The sequence below is a fragment of the Amphibalanus amphitrite genome, unplaced genomic scaffold (genome assembly GCF_019059575.1).
Source record: "Amphibalanus amphitrite isolate SeventyFive unplaced genomic scaffold, NRLGWU_Aamphi_draft 000017F_arrow, whole genome shotgun sequence".
Lineage (NCBI taxonomy): Eukaryota > Metazoa > Arthropoda > Thecostraca > Balanomorpha > Balanidae > Amphibalanus > Amphibalanus amphitrite.
Genome location: NW_024881513.1, coordinates 993,167 through 1,013,217, shown reverse-complemented (window position 1 = coordinate 1,013,217; position 20,051 = coordinate 993,167). Strand labels below are relative to the sequence as shown.

Below are 20,051 nucleotides of genomic sequence, written 5' to 3'. Positions count from 1 at the left end.
AGGTCAAAGATGACGTCACAGGGGTCGAAAAAGTCAAAATGGCGGCGCTAGATATGGAGAGAGTTTTTCTCGAATAACTCTCGAATTAGTCAAGATAGAAACAAACTCAGGGCATCATCGTGATCCCCCCTCGTCAATCCGCATCGAATGATATATATGTTGACCTCGAAAGGTCAAGGTCAAAGGTTGACCTCAGGTCACGTGACCTCGAGGTCATCATGTATATCATTCGATGCGTCTTGACGAGCTGAACACAATGAGACCATCCACGCGTCTGTATCTTGTTCCTGTACGGAGTTATTGGCCAAAAACCTTTGGTGACCTTTGATGACGTCACATGACCTCACAGCTGCCCAACAGCAAAACAGACCTCAAGGTAGTGAAGGTTGATCGTATATGAAGTCATGTATGGTATATGGGGCCATTCCGACCCGTTTTAGTGGTAAAAACAGGGAGTTGATTTTTCCCCCATTGACTTATAATGGGGAGGTCGCGAAATTGACCTGACCTTAGGTCACCGATATCAAAATTCCGAGATATACAAATTGTAGCTACTAATGACCTAATAACATCCTGCGACTTTCAAAGGCCTCCGACATCTACTGTAGCTCTGGCACGGTGACAAAGTTGCAAAAAAGTGACTTGAGGTTGGGTCATTCAAAGTGACCTGGTGACCTGACCTTGAAAGGTAGGAGGCTCAAACTTGCACACCATGTGTAAAATTGATGAGGTTATAGTCATACTAAATTTCGCGGCGCTACGCGCCGCGGTTTTCCCGCTATTCGCGAAAAACCTCAGGGGGGGGCGGATATCCGCCCCCCCCCCCGTCGGTGCGCGGGTTAAAAAAATGCCTAGTTAGCTCAAAAATTGATTAATTGTGACTGAAAACAACTTGCATCTGATTGGTCGGGCTAATCATGACGTCACATGTAGGTATATAGCTGTCTGTATATTTGGCGCAGTTGAGGCATACATTTTCTATGTATTTCCCTATGGTAAATCGGAGTGATTGGTCGTTTATTCAGTGTCTCTTTATTTTGCGCTGGTATTGCGTGGCTAAGAAGTTTTATCAAGAATGACATATACTAAAATGTTCCTTTAATAGTGGAGCTTCAATATCTGTGAGTTTTATTGGCAAGCGAAAACTGATTTCGCTGTTATTTTATCTGGAAATTACTCATTTTCTAGGTCAATATTCAAAATATTTTACGGGAACAAGTTGGCACTTCTCTTGATTTTTGCACTCAAATCGCGTGCGATTCAACTGTATTGGAACTTGCAAAGAAGCTTAGTGATTAATTAACTGCGTTGTTATGGCACTGTTTGCAAAGCATGGATAATGAAACTGTGCCAAAGACTTAGCTACATAGCAATGCCTCAAGTAATACACAGGAGGGACAGAATTCAGAGTCCGATCGAGAAGAATCGGTGCAAATGCTACGAGGACCAGGCAGCTCTGATACGATGGCTAGTCGTCTCACTCCATTAGACCAGCTGATCCCTGACAGCACCGACTCGGATGCAAAGATGGAGCTGATCTTCCAAGCCAGAAACCAGTTCTTTGATGGAAGATGTGATGCTGCCTCTGTCTCTGCTTTGTTGGCCACTTTGGACGGGGCGGAGCTCCGCTCTTTGCGTGAGCGGCTATTCGCCTGTCATCCAGAAATAGTTCCTTCGTTTGCTGGCCGTTCCCTGATTAGGTGCAATACGGGGAGCTGTAATCAGGGAAGTAACTTTCCATATGAAAGGGGTGCAGGTGCACCCCCGTCCCCCATCCACTAGAAGTGCACCTCCATAGGCTAAGCGGCGCCCCACACGCCGCCCCACACCGATTAGCTCTAGAGCAGATGGCGAGGGTGATTTCCCGGCTACATGCCATCTCGGCGTCGTGATGCTTGTGGGCTTGGAAAATGTCCAGAGGGTAGTGTAGGGGTAGGGTTGAGCTCAATAAGGTCCTTACATTTGAAAGGTTTGAACAACCCGCAATCAGCACAACATACCACAAGTTAAATAAAAAAAAACTACCAAACTCCGCCCAACTAATATTAATAAACATTACAGCCAAACTAATGGTCTAACTAAAAATATATCTCAAATCCTAACAGTTCTCGCGGGTGATGGCTCCATGAGTTGCTATTATCCAAAACAGATGCAAATAAACATGTTTGTATGTTATATGTATGTATGTTTGTTTTAAAAACGTTGCAGCGGCGCTGGGAACTGCAGTCTTAGATCTGGGTAGGTTTGGCATCTGCAACTCTTCATATACACATTAACCCTATTTCGGACGGGGGAGGCCTTTCAGGATTTTCTTGTACAATTTTCAAACGCCGCGAGACATTCAGCTCATATTTGGTGACTTTTCCTAAATGCTCATTGCGCACATCTCAGAAAAAAGCCGGGTCAGGTCAGGTCAGGTAACCAGAGCGGGTTTGTTGACCCCACCTCAGAAAAGTTTGCAATCACGTCAGAGCTTGAGTTTTTCCCGAAGTTATTTCCTCTCATCAAGTCTTCAAAACAGTACCTGCAGTATGTGTCGTTTGTATATCTCAGAATTTTTTATCTGTGACCTGAGGTTAGGATTATGGTGAAGTTAGATATATATAGTAGTCTGATGCTCATGAGTAAGCTATATGAAATATATATTTTAGAGAAGAGTTGTATGATATTTCGAGCACGGCTCGTCTTCAGATACATAGGCCGAATTCGGCCTATTCGGCCTATTCGGCCTATGTATCTGAAGACGAGCCGTGCTCGAAATATTATACAACTCTTCTCTAAAGTATATATTTCATATAGCTTACTCATGAGCATCAGACTACTATATTTATCTAACTTCAACATAATCTTAATCATGCTCAGTTACAGCATTCAATTCCTTAAAATACCTGAGGTTAGGTCAGAGTCGTGACCTTTACATTGCAAGCCTATGAAAAAAATATTGAAATGCGACCTGCCTCGAGTAAACGAGTCAAAACCGCCCAATTCTTTAAGAATTATGACAAATTATCTAATCTGTAATGATCCAGGTGCCATTTACTGACAGGGACACCGGAGAGGGTTATCTGAGGGCGAGATCATGCGAGGTGATATCTACTAATTACCATACATCAATGCTGACAATACTTACAATATTGACAATGCTTACAATGCTGTTACAATACTTACGATGAGACCAGCAAGCACTCTGCCGTTACAGTTCAAACTTCTGTTTCGAAAACCGACGTTACACACATTCGCTGCCAGCATAACATGTATTGTTTGACAGTAACAAAATACAATGACATCTGAACCCCAAACGGACCGCCATCCACTCAAATTTTATAACCCTGACCGGTCAGGGGGCGAATGGAGGTCATCTCCTGGGCATTACACTCAGCCCTTGCACAAAATATCTCACCTCACAGTGATCATTACAATATCTCCGACTTGATAGTGGATTTCAAAGTACTTCCATCAGCTCTTCTTGCTATTGCAGACGATCATCTCCTCAGGGTGATGTTGTTCGGGACATAAACGAAGATCGTTTTCGGAGTTTCATAAGTGCTACTGCAACAGCCTGGCACAAAACAGGACTTGTACGCTTTTCTCTGCACTTTGCCCTTCAGTATATCACAAAATAATTGTTTAGAATCCATCTTACGCTTCTTTCACAGTCTCCCTTGCCACCGTAGGGCGTAGATAGGTTGCTGTTGCTGGTAAGTTAAGGCACGGTAGATAGAAATTACCTCGGTTCTCAACGCCTTAATTTATTTTTATGAAAAAGAAAAAAGCAATTATGAATAAGATTAGAGAAATGTTAAAATTTTAATTGTAAATTAGGCCAAATGCGTATTGGAAAGGCTTTTGCCCTTCAGCATCTTCCGATTCATCATGTTTTTCATTAGAAAATTCGAGGTTCACAAAATGTTTACCACGCGCTCAATGTTAAATGGGAACAGTACACGGCAGACGCATCAATTTTTGACACTGAACCTTTCATTCGTGAATGCTTTAGCATAATTTAAAGCTAAAAACAGCGCGAATGGCAGAGTGAAACAAACAACCTCTTTCACATATAGAAATAACATGTAATCGGTGGTGCGCCAGATGTGCCATTATTTGTCAACCGCAGAAGGTGACATGTGACGTAACAGCATCAAGAGCGTCTTTTTCAAGAACTTTAAAAAATATGTTTTCTATCTGTCTTCCCCCATTTCTCTCAGCATAATGCTTTTATGAGGAAACTGTATGCACCATAAATTCTGCAAAAATAGTCTGATCATTTCTATACATTCTTCAAAAATCGAGTTCCCAACCCCATACACACCCTTTCGAACTACGGAGCGCAAATAAATCCGTTTCACAAAGCCACAACTGGAATTGTTTACACCTCCGTAACTAAGCACATTTGCGTAGTTACCGTAATTTATCAAGCGTCCTACAAATTACAATTTTATATCAACACTTATTTTTTACGAGAATTTATAAAACAATTATGTTGAATTTAAATCTTAAAAATCATGTATGAAAAACAAAATTGATATTGATGACCATCCTTTATTAAAACAATATATTAAAAACAGCAGAAAGCCAGCTAAGCAGAAGTGCCTAACTACGAAAGTGGCGCGGCGCGGCGAATAAACAAAATTCCGATAGTGGCCACAAAAAGCGACTGGTACAGAAGATTTGCAGTTTGTTTTTCTCAATTTGGCTGTTCTTTCTTCCTCACCGGGCTAAACATTATGAAATATATTAAAAATTAGCTTCGAATCTTCACATTAATTCAAAATCACGCAACATTTTTGTGCGTAGTTTACACCACTGATATCAAGAGCTTGATAAAATATTTGGCGTTAATTACGTCGTTTTATGAAACCCAAATGACATCAATTGGTCCGGAATCGAGCATTTGCCGTAAATGAAGCTCCGTACTTTCGATGGCGTGAATTACTCCGGTCTCCGGCTTTATGAAACCGAATTGGCATCAAATACGCCAAATCTGGCATAATTGACGGAACGCCGTAAGTAATTCCTTTTATGAAACGAGGCCCAGGTCGCGTCCAGCACCGGCCCCGAACGGGTAGCGTATTCCCGATCAGTGTATAACACGAGTATCCCGACCATTAGCGCGGCCTCTCGAGTGACGTCATAGCAGGGGCGGATCCTGGGCGGGGATTTTGGGGGGCTAAAACCTTTCTGCTTGTACCATACAGTTCAGCATGTGACATCATTGTGACTTCACCCGAGAGATGGCGCTAGTTGGTCGGGATACTCGTGTAACACACTTGGAGAATACGCGAGCGGTAAAACCATCCTTCCCTCCGTCAAAGCCCAGCATTGCTAAGTCTTGTCGTCCATTTATCTCCAGCATCAGTAAACTTGACACGACCCCCCCCCTCTCTCTCTCTCTCTCTCTCTCTCTCTCTCTCTCTCTCTCTCTCTCTCTCTCTCTCTCTCGCTCTCCCGCCCCCCCCCCTCCCACCTGCAGCCGGCTCTGGGTTCGTTCGCTGACCTTTTTCGGCGTCCAGTCCGGCGGTGAGCACCAGCGCAGGCAGTGTGAAGTTGACTCGCTGACCAGGCACGATGCAGAACTCGTCCACGATGCCGAACGGATCGAAGCCGTCTACGGGACTCATCAGGATGAGGCTTTTGACGCTGGTCTCCTGCTCGCAGAAGCCCTCCAGGTAGCTGACGGCCACGTGTGAGCCGGCCGAGTGGGCCAGCAGCGTGGTGCGCTGGGAACACACGCCGGGGAGGCAGCGTCAGCGGAGCGGGCCGACCATCGGCGGCGTCAGCGGCCAGCGGGCCGACCATCGGCGGCGTCAGCAGAGCGGGCCCACTATCAACAGCGTCAGCAGAGCGGGCCGACCATCGGCGGCGTCAGCGGCCGGCGTCAGCAGAGCGGGCCCACTATCAGCAGCGTCAGCGGCCGGCGTCAGCGGAGCGGGCCGAGCATCGGCGGCGTCAGCGGCCGGCGTCAGCGGAGCGGGTCGAGCATCGGCGGCGTCAGCGGCCGGCGCCCAGCGTCAGCAGAGCGGGCCCACTATCGGCAGCACGGAGCTTTCCACACATACAGCTACCTGCCTTCCTTCAGAAATTTCTTGGTATATCATTTGTTGATTCGAAACGTTCCTGGCCGAGAGAGCGTTGCATGGTTGTGGTGTGAGCTCTCAAAATGACGCCCTCTCTCCCCGTAGAATAACACAAAATTCCGCTTGGAATTTACTTTTCAGAAATAGTTAGATGACGACACCTACATACATGCACAAACAAAACAGTGAGATATGCATGAAATGATTCGTATTGGACAGCGATAAGATTAAGCACACCTAATTGTAAATGAAAGCAGGTGTTGGTAGCATATCTATTTATTCGCACCTGTATTACCGTATTTTTCTGCTCATATGTTGTGAAGGAAGTAACTTGCATAGCTCAGTGCCATTTGCCATTGTTATTCAATTCCAACTTCATAATAGCCGTTTTACGACGGCCATTTGGGGCAGATTAGGTGCAGATTTGGTGTAGATTTGGTGAAATGAGGTTCAATGTGTTTCTTAAAAGTCGTCAGTTATGGTGCACAGATGCTACATAATTTATTTTTCATTATTTTTAATTAAAACACAGAAATAAATTAATGATATGAGGCTATTTGTTGTAAAAGAGATTAGGTGCAGATTTGGTCAAATTAGGTGCATTCGCCAGATTAGCCGTCTTGCAAACGGCTAATATGTTGCATTGGCAAAGGATGCAAGCATACTCCGGTCCCTTTTCTTTCTAGCGATAAAGTGTAGTATTGACCATATTTGTTTTAGTAATGCGGTTGAACGAGATAAACGCTCGAATTTCCTAGCCACCCGCTCCGCACACTGAAAACAAAATGACACAAAAAACGACTAAAAACGCACAGGCAGATCGTGTTAACTAGGCTTTCTTGTGTACCCTGCATCATGCATTTTTTGACCCGTCGCAGACGTGTCAATTTACAAATGTGTTAACCCAGTCGTGTTGTGTCCTTAAACACAATATCATTGTGTCTTCAACACATAAGGCTTGTGTGAATACATTTGCAGAATAAAAGGTAAATGTGTTACTAAATTTAACACAAATCGCAAGTGAAAGAAGGAAACACGTGGTGATTATGTAGTTTGTTGCCGGGGCGCAGTTGAAGGGACTTTGGCTTGGGCTGGACAGGCTGACTGCCAAAGCCGGGCCCCGAGTGGAATCGGGCGCTCGGGTGCGGTCAGGGCTGGGCACCCGGCCGGCCGACCCATATGGTGGGGCATTCCATGTCAACCGGGACAGCCAAAATCGGCCACCTCTGCGATTTTGTTCAAACTTGGTATACTTATTGGCTATTGGGTGAAACCTCTGAGGGTGAAAGGATTTTGTCATATGCCCTCGGGCTACAGAGATACAAGTCGCTAAACTTCTGCTTTTTGAGCAGAATTGGACGTGTATTGCAATCTTCAAAGATCTATAGCTTCAACATTTTTGAAGCTATCGATGTCAAACAAACTGAAACGTGTACATAAGGAGTTATGCTAGTAAAATTTGACAATTTTTACTTTTTTTGGTGAATTTGAATTTATTTTATTTTGAATTAATTTCTTAAAATGTAATTTGTGAAAAATGGGTACCCTTCCATTTTGCTCAAATTTAGATATTGTCTTTCACTACACGTAAGGCACACGTGCCGAGAAAATTAGAATGGGCCAACGATAACTTTGGATGATATAGCAACAAGTAGTGCAACGTAGCACGGGCGGCGGAAGGGGCCGATTTCGCTAACTCCACCTGTTTATCGCCAATAACTCACGCCATAATTATTATATTAATGTCAAACTTTCAGTATCTGTCCAGAATTGAATTGCAAATCCTCCCGTGCAAGAAATAGGTAAATCGGTCCACAACTTTTCTAGTAATAGCGGTGTAAAGTCAAACATTCCTGCCGGAGCGGCTCGGCGGCCGGCGCCGGCCGTTGCCGCCTGAATGGTAGACTGTGCCGGCGCGGGACGGTTCCATCTTTGCACCGCGCTTCTTACCGCTGATCATGATCGATTCGTGTCAAATTTTGTGTGAAGGCTTAAAAATGTACAGGCAATCTAATGTTCAAATAAATACGAAAATCAACTGGTAAAATTAAATTATCAGGGTGCAAACACAATATATGACTATGACGTTTCCCGCGTCGGCCGATCCCCGCCTCTACCGGCGACATCTTACTCTTAGCAAGCCACCAACTGCCAAATTTATGGTAAGATTAACTGGAGATTCTCATAACACTAGGAATGTCGCATAAAGGAAGAAATAGGAAAATCGGCCAGTATCTCTTAGAGCTATGGGCGTATAAACGCAAAATAGTCACTATAGCAACTTTGATCACGTTTAACCTCATTTGGTCTTGAAAAGGTATATTGATCTAGGGCCATGAAATTGGCACACGATTAAGTTCCCCACCGCCCCACATACAATTCAAATTCCGTTTTTTTTTTAATTCCCTTTTTTGGCTAAACCAGGCTTTTCTCCCCTAGCGCTGGGAGAGTCAGGCGTATTTTCTTTTTGCAACCAAAGAGAGGCGCTGCCCGGAGAATGGCCAATTTCATTATTAACCCGCGCCCCACTGGGGGGGGGCTATTTATAGCCCCCCCTCCCGTTTTTCTGCAATAACTTCCAAACCGCTTGACGTATCGACGCCAAACTTTCAGTACCTTCGGCTGCATCAATTTGACACCTTGTGTCAAAATTTGAACTTCGTAGCTACCATAGGTCGGCCGGAAATGACGTCAGAGTGACGTCATGTTCGGCCGATTTCGACGCAAAACATCGAACCACGGCAATCGCTCCCAAGGGCTCAGTTTTTAAGCTAGATCCAATTTCTTTGCATGAGAGGACTCAGAATTGACTGCGCTATCAAACTGCTATCTCGGATTTTCGAAATTTTGAAAATTTCGAAAATTTTATACAATAAAATTCAAAATTTACATTTTTACATTTTTTCCAAAAAGTTTTTGACTTTTCGAAAAAAACCGGAATATATGTGATAGAACGCGTTATTATGACTAACTCTAGCAAGTTTCAGCTAAATATCTTCAAAAATGGCCAAGTTATACGCATTATTGCAAAAAATTCACAATTATTAATTTTTCAAATCAATTTTTCACCACGTATTTGACATCGTACGCCAATATAAATAGCACCATCGTGTTCCTGAGCTCAAACTGCATCCAATAGACACCTTTTCTGTTGAAAAATTATAACTTCAAAATTTGACCTTTTTTGACCTGAAAGTGACCTGACCTAAGCTAAATTTGACTCAAAATGACCTCGAATGACACAGACGACATCAAATTCGAAATCTTTGGCCTAAATGGACCATAAAACATGTGTCACGTGACCGACGCATGATATAATATTTTCGTGACCTGTGATGACCTGACCTTGACCTGAAAATCAAAGTACAAGTTTGGTACCCTCAGGGTATCTAGAGCATCTGTTCACGAGTGTGTGAACCAAAAATGAGCCTGATCTGACTTGTAGGACGGCGGCCAGAGCCCAAAACGTGAACAAACCAAAATGCTAATAATTTTTACTTTGACCTGACCTGTGACGTCATCGGTGACCTCGAGGTCAATGAAATTAGGTTTCGCTCGACAGTTTTTCCGGGGCTATCAGACGCCGTTTGAATTTTGACGATCGGCCCAGTAGTTTCGGAGTTAGGAGGGGGGGCTATGAATAGCCCCCCCCCCAGTAGGGCGTGTTATACGCAGACCCCAGTGGGGCGCGGGTTAAAAACTGGCTTACGATGACCAGCTATCTTCGTGGATTAGTAGTAAGTGTGCCGAGTGTACCCACCTCGAAATCAAAAGGTCGCTGGCTCGCAGCGGGTCAGCCTGAAGTGTTAAACACGCCTGGCCAGCCGGCAACTGTCGTGAGGGCTTATGTTCGTATCTAGGTAGCATTTGGCCAGTCGGCAACTGCCGTGAGGGCTGTACATATTTACGCGTGTTAGATTAGGTCAGGTCACGTCAGGTCAGGTTAGGTTTGCTTTGGTTTCGGCCTTCGGGTAGAAAGAAGCATCTCCGGGTAGCGCCTCTCCTTGGTTGCTAAAACGAAACACGCGAGTGTCAGACATTACGAAGTCCAAAAGACAGTTACGTAGACGTCGGCCCATTCTGGATTTTTTGTATGATGTAGCTTATGTATAGGAGAATAAAATATGTAAAAATCAGCAAAATCGAAGGGTACCCATTTTTCAGAAAATCAAAATTTATTTTTTGAATTTTAATTAAGTTCACTAATTAGTTAATTACGTCAGTATTGTTATCCTCAAATTAAAGCCTGACCTATTCCCTCCATTTCACACTTTGTCTCGTGGTGATATGTCTAAAACTTCAATGGTTATGACGCTTTAAAGATGATAATGTGCCTTGCCTAAGTCAATGTTTGATGACGTGAATCTCGGAAACGTGACGTCATATCTGGACAAAAATATGTCTCCCTTCTTTTCACATATAGATGCAAGGGCTCCGCCACCGGGGGGGACGGGTGGGACATGTCCCCCCCAACCAAAATGTTGGGTGGGACATACTATCTTTTGTCCCCCCCAATAATCGGCTCCTCCGCTGATAGATAAATCGACTCTTGTTCCTGACACCGAATACAGAACATAACTTGGAACATAAGTGCAAAGAATCTCCGAAGAAAAAAACGTGATGAGAGTCTAATTAACCTGTCGTCGACAACCTAATTGTCGCCCTGTGCTTTAAGTCTTTTTCTGTTATGGGGGCCACGGATTTCAATTTTTTAGTAGACAATATCGACAGGCATTTTCGCGTTAGGTATATCAACGTGAGTCTACTGACGAATGTTCGCAATCATACGTCCCAGTCCGATGATGAATCCAGTAGGTATATCCAGTAGGTAATCCAGTAGGTATATCAAATAAGGATCTCTCAAATTCAATCAATTAAACAATCAATACGGAGATTATTTTTTCGGGTAAACGCTGTCGTTCTTTAAGAGGAAGCTTCCATCGGTCAAGTAAGAATATCGCAGAACTGTAGGATGAGAGAAACTGTTTGTTTAAAGTGTTTGAGAGGTTAACCCTCGTTCTTATATGGACTATGGTGGGTCGGATTGACCCACCCCTCAGTTTTTCACAAGTAACTCGCGTAAAAAGTGGTTTATCGTGACGAAACTATTAGTATTTCCCGGGAATTTTGCACATCCTCTGAAAATTTCATGATCCTAAGTCCTAACCCCATGGGCCATGACTTTTGAGCCTGTGGCCTATTTCTGGAGACCATGTCAGGCCGAACCACCGATTCGGTGTATGTTAGCGCACATTATCTGTACGTTTCCAGACTTGTTATGTCATAAAACCGAGCCAACATGTGAAATGACGGTAGACACATGCATTCTGGTAGGTGTCAAGGTCACGTGAATTAGACACATGCATTCTAGTAGGTGTCAAGGTCACGTGAATATCAGGTCAAGGTCATTACCGTTAGATGAATTTGGTTCACTTTTTCGAGCTAGGCATGTTACTAGGAAACTTTTTGGAGATGATGTCGAATTAAGCATATAACATTGAGAAGTAGTTTTGGTACCAATGCAACATGTTACGAAGCTGTCTGTGGTTGACACCTACTTTGGCTAGCCGGAGGGACACGCACTTGTTGATCTCACCTAACCTGATCCGACCTTCGCCAAATGCTAAAAATGGATTCAGATTCAGCGCAAAACTATGAGCCAGATACCATTAAAAAATGAAGCTGGTCTTTCAAGTTTTTTTTTCTGTCTGGTGTGTCAATATGATGAAGGTACAATGACTACAATCTAATATTGGGTAATATTGCATGGGTCAGGTGGCCTACCATTTCTCTATTTTTTATTTTTCTAGTTAAAAAATCATCGTATCAGGGCTATGACGAAAAACAAGTGGCCTAAATCCGATGAGAAAACTGGATTTGGGGGTACCCTAGGTTTAGAGGAGACACTAGGGCGATGGGCGAAGAGCAGACCGTCCCCCCCAACCAAAAGTCCGTGGCGGAGCCCTTGTATAGATGAGTAGTTTCACAAAGTTTCGCAAAAATCGGAAGAGGTGAGGTTCAAAATGATCATTTTTTGTCTCACTTGACGTGGAATGCCCCATGGTCAGGGCGCGGTCAGGGCTGAGCACGCGGCCGGCCGACCCATACGAGGCCGCCGACCCATACACGAGCTGGAACAGCGCCCAGTCGGCCACTTCACAGCCGAAGGGTGAACGCGTCACGTGGACGGCTCAATCAGAGCGCCAAGTGACGGTGCCCCAAGTGACTACTGTACAATACAGTTGTCCAGACATCCGGGATAAACTTACGGCCACCGATTTTTCAAATATATCCTATATAGACCACTGAACTCTAATATATACTGGAAGGAGCATTGGTGGCTTGTTTTTGTCTGTCGATTTCCGCCATGTTGTGTATACCAGATATATAAATTGCATTACGGTAGCAGAGGTGCAGTTTAGTGAGAGGTACACTTCTCAAAAGTGCTGCTGCTTCATATTTGCAATTTGACTGCAGCGATCAACTTTTCAAGACTTTGGTATACACAACATGGCGGAAATCGTTAGACATTCTGGCCCATATACGGCCAAGGCGAGTGCTTCCCCCTGATATAGACTGAGGAGTTTCTTCCTCCAAGCAGACGTTAATTAGCTATGCTTCAGCTTGCCCTTGATGTAATCAGCGCATATTGCTCTAAACAATTTATCATGTATCGACTCCCTCGGCTGTATTGTGCATTTTGACCTTTCTCAAAACACTTTGGCAAATTTTTACAAAAACCCAGCATAAAAGTCGGTGCTCGAAAAACGCCCTCTATTATCCCCATCTGAAGTTAAGGTTCAGAGGTCGCTGACTGGTGGATGACACGGTGTATTTGTGCAAGGGTACACGTCTACCATCCCCGACAACACATGATTTCGATACACTGATGCATTACATTCGTCCAGCGTGCTTGGCACGAGAAAACTGTGTCATTTTTCTGTTTTATGTGTTATCAAACGTGTCGAAGGTCCCGCCCAGCGTGAGAATACTCAGCATTATTGTGTTTTGGGTGCGATTAACACATGCCTGATGTGTTACCAGTACAGAACATGCCCTCACTGTGTCGATTTGTTTTCAGTGCACCGCTGTAAGGAGTCGAGGTGACTCGTCAGTTCACACACTCTTATCAGTGCGTATTCACGTGACCGAAGCCTGTTCGCATTGATAGCTATCGGGAATTCCGCGTGTGTTTGGGTGGGAGGGTGTGATTAGGTGGTTTGGGTAAATGGCGGCAAGTCATCTCGGCAAACAGGCTGTTTTTAGTAAGTCACACCCCGAGCTGCTAGAGCAGCTACGTCGCCTTTACAGTGATCCGTCTTTTCAAAAATGATTCATCAAAGCCCCTGACCTAAGTGGATACTTTAAACTTATCTCTCACACCGTTGGGCTATTCCGAGACCTTACCACCCGTTCGGGGGGGGGGGGAGTCGGTCGAGGGCAAGGTCAGGTCAAGACCGGGTAAAAAAAGATCCAATCTAAAAATTGATATTTTGCATAAAACGGTATTTTTATTTTGATGTAACTCGTCACGGGGAATCTAATAGTGCTCATTGTTCTATATGCTACGTGATCTACATAGAACGCCTTAAAATTGAGCTTCAAAATTTTGACGTCATCATATTTGATTTTTCATTCAGTTTTTCGAAATTTGGAGAAAAAAATGAGCATTCAGAAGGTTTATATCTCAAATTGATTTTTCGACATTTCGGGTTCAAATTACCTTTTTTGTATCCAAGAAAGCAGTTTGGAAGCTCTGAAAATTATACACGTTTCGGTAAAAAAAAAAATATGGTTCCTCAAATCTGCAGGTGTGCAAGCTTTTCCCGCAACACTTTTTGGGGTCGAAAATGGCAGAACATGACGTCACTCTTACGTCATTTGTGGCCAAAGTATTGCCTCTGAAAAAAATGGTCATAAGGTGTAAAATTGGTGCTCGGAAGTGTCCTAAAAGTGTGGTGAGTGGTGACGATACCTGCAATACGTTTGGAGATACAGACGTAAACAAAGAAGAATGCCGTTCCCCCCCCCTCATCTCCCCAAAGGGAGATGGACCAGTTTCTCACCGATACTATGGAGATTGGAGAAACACTCACATTGGTCTATATTCTTAAGCTGTATTGTAAGGAGACAGACTATACCACCAATATCAAAAATCTTAACCTATGTAGTGGACACTGCATGCACTGTCCAAAAGCTTCCCACCGTGCCATTTTAGTGGCCGATCACCCACTGAACCCCACCGGTGACCCGTCACCCACTGACCCGTCACCCACTGACACGCCACCCAGTGACCCGTCACCTACTGACCCCCACCGGAGCCCCGTCACCTTCTGACCCCCACCAGTGCCTCGTCACCCACTGACCCCCACCCGTTACCCGTCACCCACTGACCCGTCACCCACTGACCCGCTGACCCACTGACCTCCCACCCGTAACCCACTGACCTCGAAGTCGGGCACCGCGCCCGGGAAGCCGTTCTGGGTGATGTAGTCGGGCAGCGTGCTGTGGATCCAGGCCATGACATCTACTAGCTGGATGGCTCGCTCGGTGGGCCCGCCGGACTCGGTCAGCGACCAGGGCGTGATCACCAGGAACCCGTGAGAGGCCACCCGCTGCAGCATCACCTCCTGAATCTCGGCCGGCACCGTGTCTGCGCCGGGGGGCAGGGGCAGGACAATCAGAAGATCGAGGTTTCCATTTTTCTTCCGAGCAAGTTCAGTAAGATATTTCCTATATACGTCGTTTCGCTATCCATTAACAAACTCGCAATTTCATTATTTACATCACCTTTTTAAAAGTGTGTTATCATAAAATCACCAAAACTGCAGGTCATCAACCCGTGCTGGAAAACAGTGCAGGAAAGATCACATGCATTGTGCAATGTTTCCTGCACGGCTAGGGTAATACATTCCTGCCCGGGGCTGGGAAAATTTAATGGTGTCACCGAGTTTTTTAATTGAAAGTACCGAGGGCCGGTAGGCCCGAGGTACTTTCGATTAAAATACGAGGTGACACCATTAAATTTTCCCAGCTCAGGGCAGGAAGCTATTTCCCATACATGCGTACCATGGGAGCGTTGCAAATGTTTTGGAGGAACCAAAACGCCCCAATTTCAACCTTGTTAAATCTTTCGTGGCTATGGTTTGTTGCGAATTAGCGTCAAAGTTTAAGTTTTATATGGTGATATTTCACTTTATTCATGACAAATAATAAAATCCTTCCATCAAACACAATGTAGGTAGGTATATCATAAGCCAATCAAATAAAATGGACGATAGATAAAATGAAGTTATAAGGAGCAAAATGATGCTCTTCAACTTAATGATGTGACGTCATTCATAATGACGTCATATATTTGAGAGGTGCAGGAAAACGTCGAGGGGTGCAGGAAAATGTCGAAAGGTGCAGGAAAACATATTTTCCTGCATGTCTCGGAAACCAATCAGCATTGACTTCTCGTATGTTTCAAAAGTGCAGTATAATGCACGTGCCATTTTAATGCCTGGCTTTCTCGATTTAAGCGTGCAATGTTGCATGTATGGGAAAATGCTAATGGGATATCTTTCTAGTAGAGGTTTATTTGCCATTGGGTCATTTCTATGCAGGGATATTTCTATCTCGCACTCCTCTGAGATGCAAATAGAATATGCTATCCATGCATCCCTCTGAGATGCAAAGATAAGGTCTCGAGGGTTCACCACCAAAAATCAAGAGTTCAAGTGATGATGGGTTAATAACCGAACAATTTTTGATGGTTGTTTGTGCATGAAACTTAAGAAAAAAAGCAAACTTCTCTGAATCTTTGTTTGCTTAGATGAATATATTTGAATATAATATTTAACTAATTAAATTCAATTGATTACTTTAACACGCGCACTGCAGGGGGGGGTTTCAACCCCCCCTCTGGTTTTTTCGCTGTAACTCAAAAAGGAGTAAAGCTACGACTTTGAAACTTTGTATAGCTGTTCATCAAGCAATTTTACATCACTTCTGAAAAAATTAGTGTTAGGTCATGCAAGGTCAGGTCACCAGGTCACGATAAGTGACCTCACCTCATAAAAAGTTTGACGCTGTGCTACATCCACACCATTTGACTGAATGCTATGAAACTTTCAGAAACATATTAGGAGACCTGTTGTGGTTTTACATTTAAGTCTACGTTAATAATGGCTCGATAGCAAATTAATTATCTTCGCGATTCCACCGCCCCAGATGCACACGCGCACTCCCGATGTTAACTGTATTGAGTCCGGCTGACGACTGCCCAACAATACTCTTTACTCAAGGACGCCGGAAGCTGCCGGGCGGCACAGCCTACCATCAGGCGCCGGCCGGCGCCGCGGCGGCTGGCAACAGCTGTCAGCTGACTGCGCCGGTATAGTTCGTGCCGGCTCAGTAGCACGCATCACAACACCTCCCCCCAGACGTGGGGGAGACAACACGTCTCAAGAACAAAAATGGTGCCTCCGACAAACACAAACGCACCAACGCGTGCCAGCGCACGATGGCTACACAAACTCGTACACTGGGTCCGACCAAGTCACAGTCAGCCTCTTAGGCTGTCGACGAAGTCGTTTGCTGCGCCTGACAGAGACCTCAGGCGCGGGGGTCGCTCCGCCCGGACGGCTGCGGGGGACTTCGTCAGCGACTGGGGTCCCGCTGTCGGCGGTCCTAGTTCGGGCGCTGTCGCCGTCTTCGGTGATGGCGTCGCGGCTGCCATCGGGTGACGTGGTCACCATCGGCCGCAGCGGGCGGAGGTATCGTCGATTCCGCCAGTAGGTGCGGCCGCTTGGCAGGCGAGCGAGGTAGTCTCGGCGGCTGCCGATGCCAACGACGACGCCTGTCCGGTCCCACAAACCAGTCTTCGGATGTTGCAGGAGAACCTGTTGACCGATGCGCAGAGGTCTCAGCGAGCGGGCGCTCGCGTCGTAGCGCTCCGCAGTCTGGGACTTCAGAGCGGCTGCCCTCTCATCACACTCCTCCGCCGCGCGCTGCCACACCTCGGCAAACGCTCGGTGGTGGGCTGGCACGGTAGAGCGCAGCGGGTGACCGTACAGAATCTGGGCCGGCGAGCGACCATCGGCCCGAGGCGCGTTCCGCAGCTCCAAGAGGCCGTGCGCGAACGCGTCATTGTCCAGGTTGCCTCGGTCGCTGACCTTCTGCACGAGCCTCTTCACTGCCTTCACTGCAGATTCCGCATGTCCGTTCGACTGAGGAAAATGCGGAGTGGATATCTCGTGGGTCACTCCCCACCGTCGCAGAAAGTCGCGGGTGTGACGGGCTGCGAACTGCGGCCCTCCGTCCGTTCGCAGAGTCTTGGGTGCCCCAGTGGCCGCAAAGGCGACCCTCAGGCTGGACACCAGGTCCTTCGCCGACGTCTCTCCAGAGCAATGAAAGACGAACGGCCATCCAGAGAGGCGGTCTACGTATACGAGATACGTTCGACCAGCCCACGAAAAGTAGTCCGCTGAGACGGCCTCGAAGACTCGAGTTGGCACCGCCTCGGAGACTAGCGGCTCCTTTTGCTGGCTCGGAAGATACATCTGGCAGGACTTGCACGCTGCGACGAGGTTAGCGATGTCCTGGTCAAGCCCGGGCCAGTAGACAACTTGTCTAGCCCGACGCTTGGTGCGCTCCACACCTGATGGCTGGCGTGAAGCCGCTCGAGCGTCTCCCGACGCAGACTCTGAGGAATCAGGAGTCGCTGCCCGCATACCAACAGGCTGCCGTCCACGGCGAGACGGTCTCTATCTGTCCAGTAGGGCCGCAGCGTCGGCTCCAGCTGCGACTTGTGGACTGGAAAGCCAGCCAAGACCACGTCTCGGAGGGCGCTGAGCTCTGCATCACGCGCAGACGCCGCCCGGACCCTCTGCAGAGTAGCGTCCGGGAACAGTGAGTCTTCCTCGGTCGGATCAGCCGTGGCGATTCTGGCGATCAGGCTTGCGATCTGGTGGGCTTCCTCCTTCTCCGCCTCTTCGTCGTCTGGAGTCGGAGTATCCACCGGTGCCCGGGAGAGCGCATCCGGGATCGCGTGCAGTTTCCCTTGCCGCCAGACAGCGACGAAGTTGAACGGCGTGAGACGTTGCCGTAGCCGTTGCAGTCGCGGGTTGTCGATGTCGATGAAGCTCTTGGAGTTCAGCACTGGAACGAGCGGTCGGTGGTCTGTGACCACCTCGAACTGCTGCATGCCCGAGAGGTACAGGCTGCACTTCCGACAAGCCCATGCAACTGCCAGCATCTCAACCTCGCAGACGGCGTAGCGGGACTCCACATCGTTCAGGAAACGAGACCCACACTGGATCAGTTTCCATCGTCCATCTGCATCCTGTTGCCGCAGACAGAAACCCAGCCCTCGTAGGCGAGCGGCGTCGGTCTCCAGGACTGTCCGGCGCCGCGGGTCAAAGAAGTCGAGGACTGGTGGCGAGACCAGCGCCTTCTTCACATCACTGAAGGCTTTGGAGTGCAGCGGCGTCCACACCCAATCGTTCTTCGGTCGCAGAAGGTGTCTCAGAGGCTCGGCGGCGGCCGAGACGTCTGGTGAGAAGTCACCCAGCTGGTTCACGAGACCGAGAAACGATCTGAGGTCCGTGAGGCACGCCGGCTGCGGAAACTCCGCGATGGCTCGCACCTTCTTGTTGTCTGCGGTGTAGCCTGTCTGGTCAATCTTGAATCCACAGAACTCCACCTCATTCCCGGCGAAGGAGCACTTGTCTGGGTTCAGAGTCATACCGTGGTCATCACATCTCTGCAGGATGTTCCACACGTGCTCCAGGTGAGCTGAGTAGCTCGAGTCGTACGCCAGAATATCGTCTACGACTTTGCATGTCTGAGGGATGTCACCGAGAGCAGCGTCGCCTCTTCGGTTGTACTCGTCTCCTGACAAGATCAGACCCATGACGGCACGTTTGTAGCGGAAACGGCCCCATGGCGTGATGAAGCACGTTTTGTCCTGGTCCTCCTCGCGGATGGGGATCTGGTGGTAGCCAGACTTGCTATCCAGCTTCGTGTAGAAGTTTGTCCCGCTGCCGATCGAGGCCACAGCGTCGTGCGGCGACCTGACTGGGTACGCTGGCCTCTTGACGAATCGGTTCAGCTTGGTGAGGTCGACCGTCAGACGGCAGCCAGAGACCGTGCCGTCCGGCGACCGCTTTGCCACCGGCACGATAGGGTGGCACCACTCGGTCGGATGCTCCACCGGCTCGATCACGTCACTCTCCAGCAGCTCATCCAGCTGGCGCCGAATGTCGTCACGCCAGCAGAACGGTACACTGCGAGCTGTGGAGACGGCAACTGGTGTGGCGTCTTCAGTCAACTCGATGGCCATTGAGCCTCCGGACATCTTGCGCAGCTTCGAGGTGACGTCAAACACTCGTGGGAAGGCTTCCTTCATCGCTGAGAAGTGCTTCCGTCGTTCTTCAGCCGATGGCACGCCTTTGCTTGCATCCCACGTCGGCTTCAGCGGGTGCACTTCTGCGCCTTCCCGGCGTCTTCAAGTGCAGGAGCAGAGCCTCGTTTGACCACTCTGCGGGGTATCTTGCTCTTCCCTGGCATGGTCTTCAGGGAGCAGACCGCTGGAGCTGGTCGGGAGGTCTCCTCCTCGTCTGAGATGGCAGAACGGATCTGCTGTGGGAACTCCTTGTGCAGTATTCCCAGTCGAACAGCGTCGTGCCACGACAGCAGCGAGCTGTGCAGCTTCTTCACCACAGAGACGGCTATCGTCCTCTTGATGCTTCCCAGCTGCAGTGCGACTTGGCACGCTCCCAGGCAGGGAAGTTCTCGTCCGTCCGCTGCGAACATGCTTCCAGAGGGCGGCGTCAGCTTCTTGACGTTGATGTCCATCTGCTTCGCTGCCTCCAGAGAGATAACAGACACCTCAGCGCCTGTATCTGGCGTCCATGTCGTTTGCTGCCTGCGACCGTCACTCCGATGCAGCAGAATCTGGATCTGCGGAGCACGCGTCGTGTGCAGGCCTTG

The 20,051-nt window shown here is 47.5% G+C and overlaps 1 protein-coding gene across 1 annotated transcript in view; it reads right to left on the bottom strand.

Annotated features, from left to right (window-relative positions):
• LOC122387585 (chlorophyllase-2-like) overlaps positions 1 to 20,051 on the bottom strand; it is a 30,167-nt gene that overhangs the window by 3,300 nt on the left and 6,816 nt on the right. The window contains exons 2-3 of the mRNA XM_043377928.1: positions 14,522 to 14,727; positions 5,495 to 5,717 (exon numbers count right to left, since the gene is read on the bottom strand). Coding sequence (XP_043233863.1) covers positions 5,495 to 5,717; positions 14,522 to 14,727 — 429 coding nt within the window. The remainder of the gene's footprint in view (positions 1 to 5,494; positions 5,718 to 14,521; positions 14,728 to 20,051) is intronic.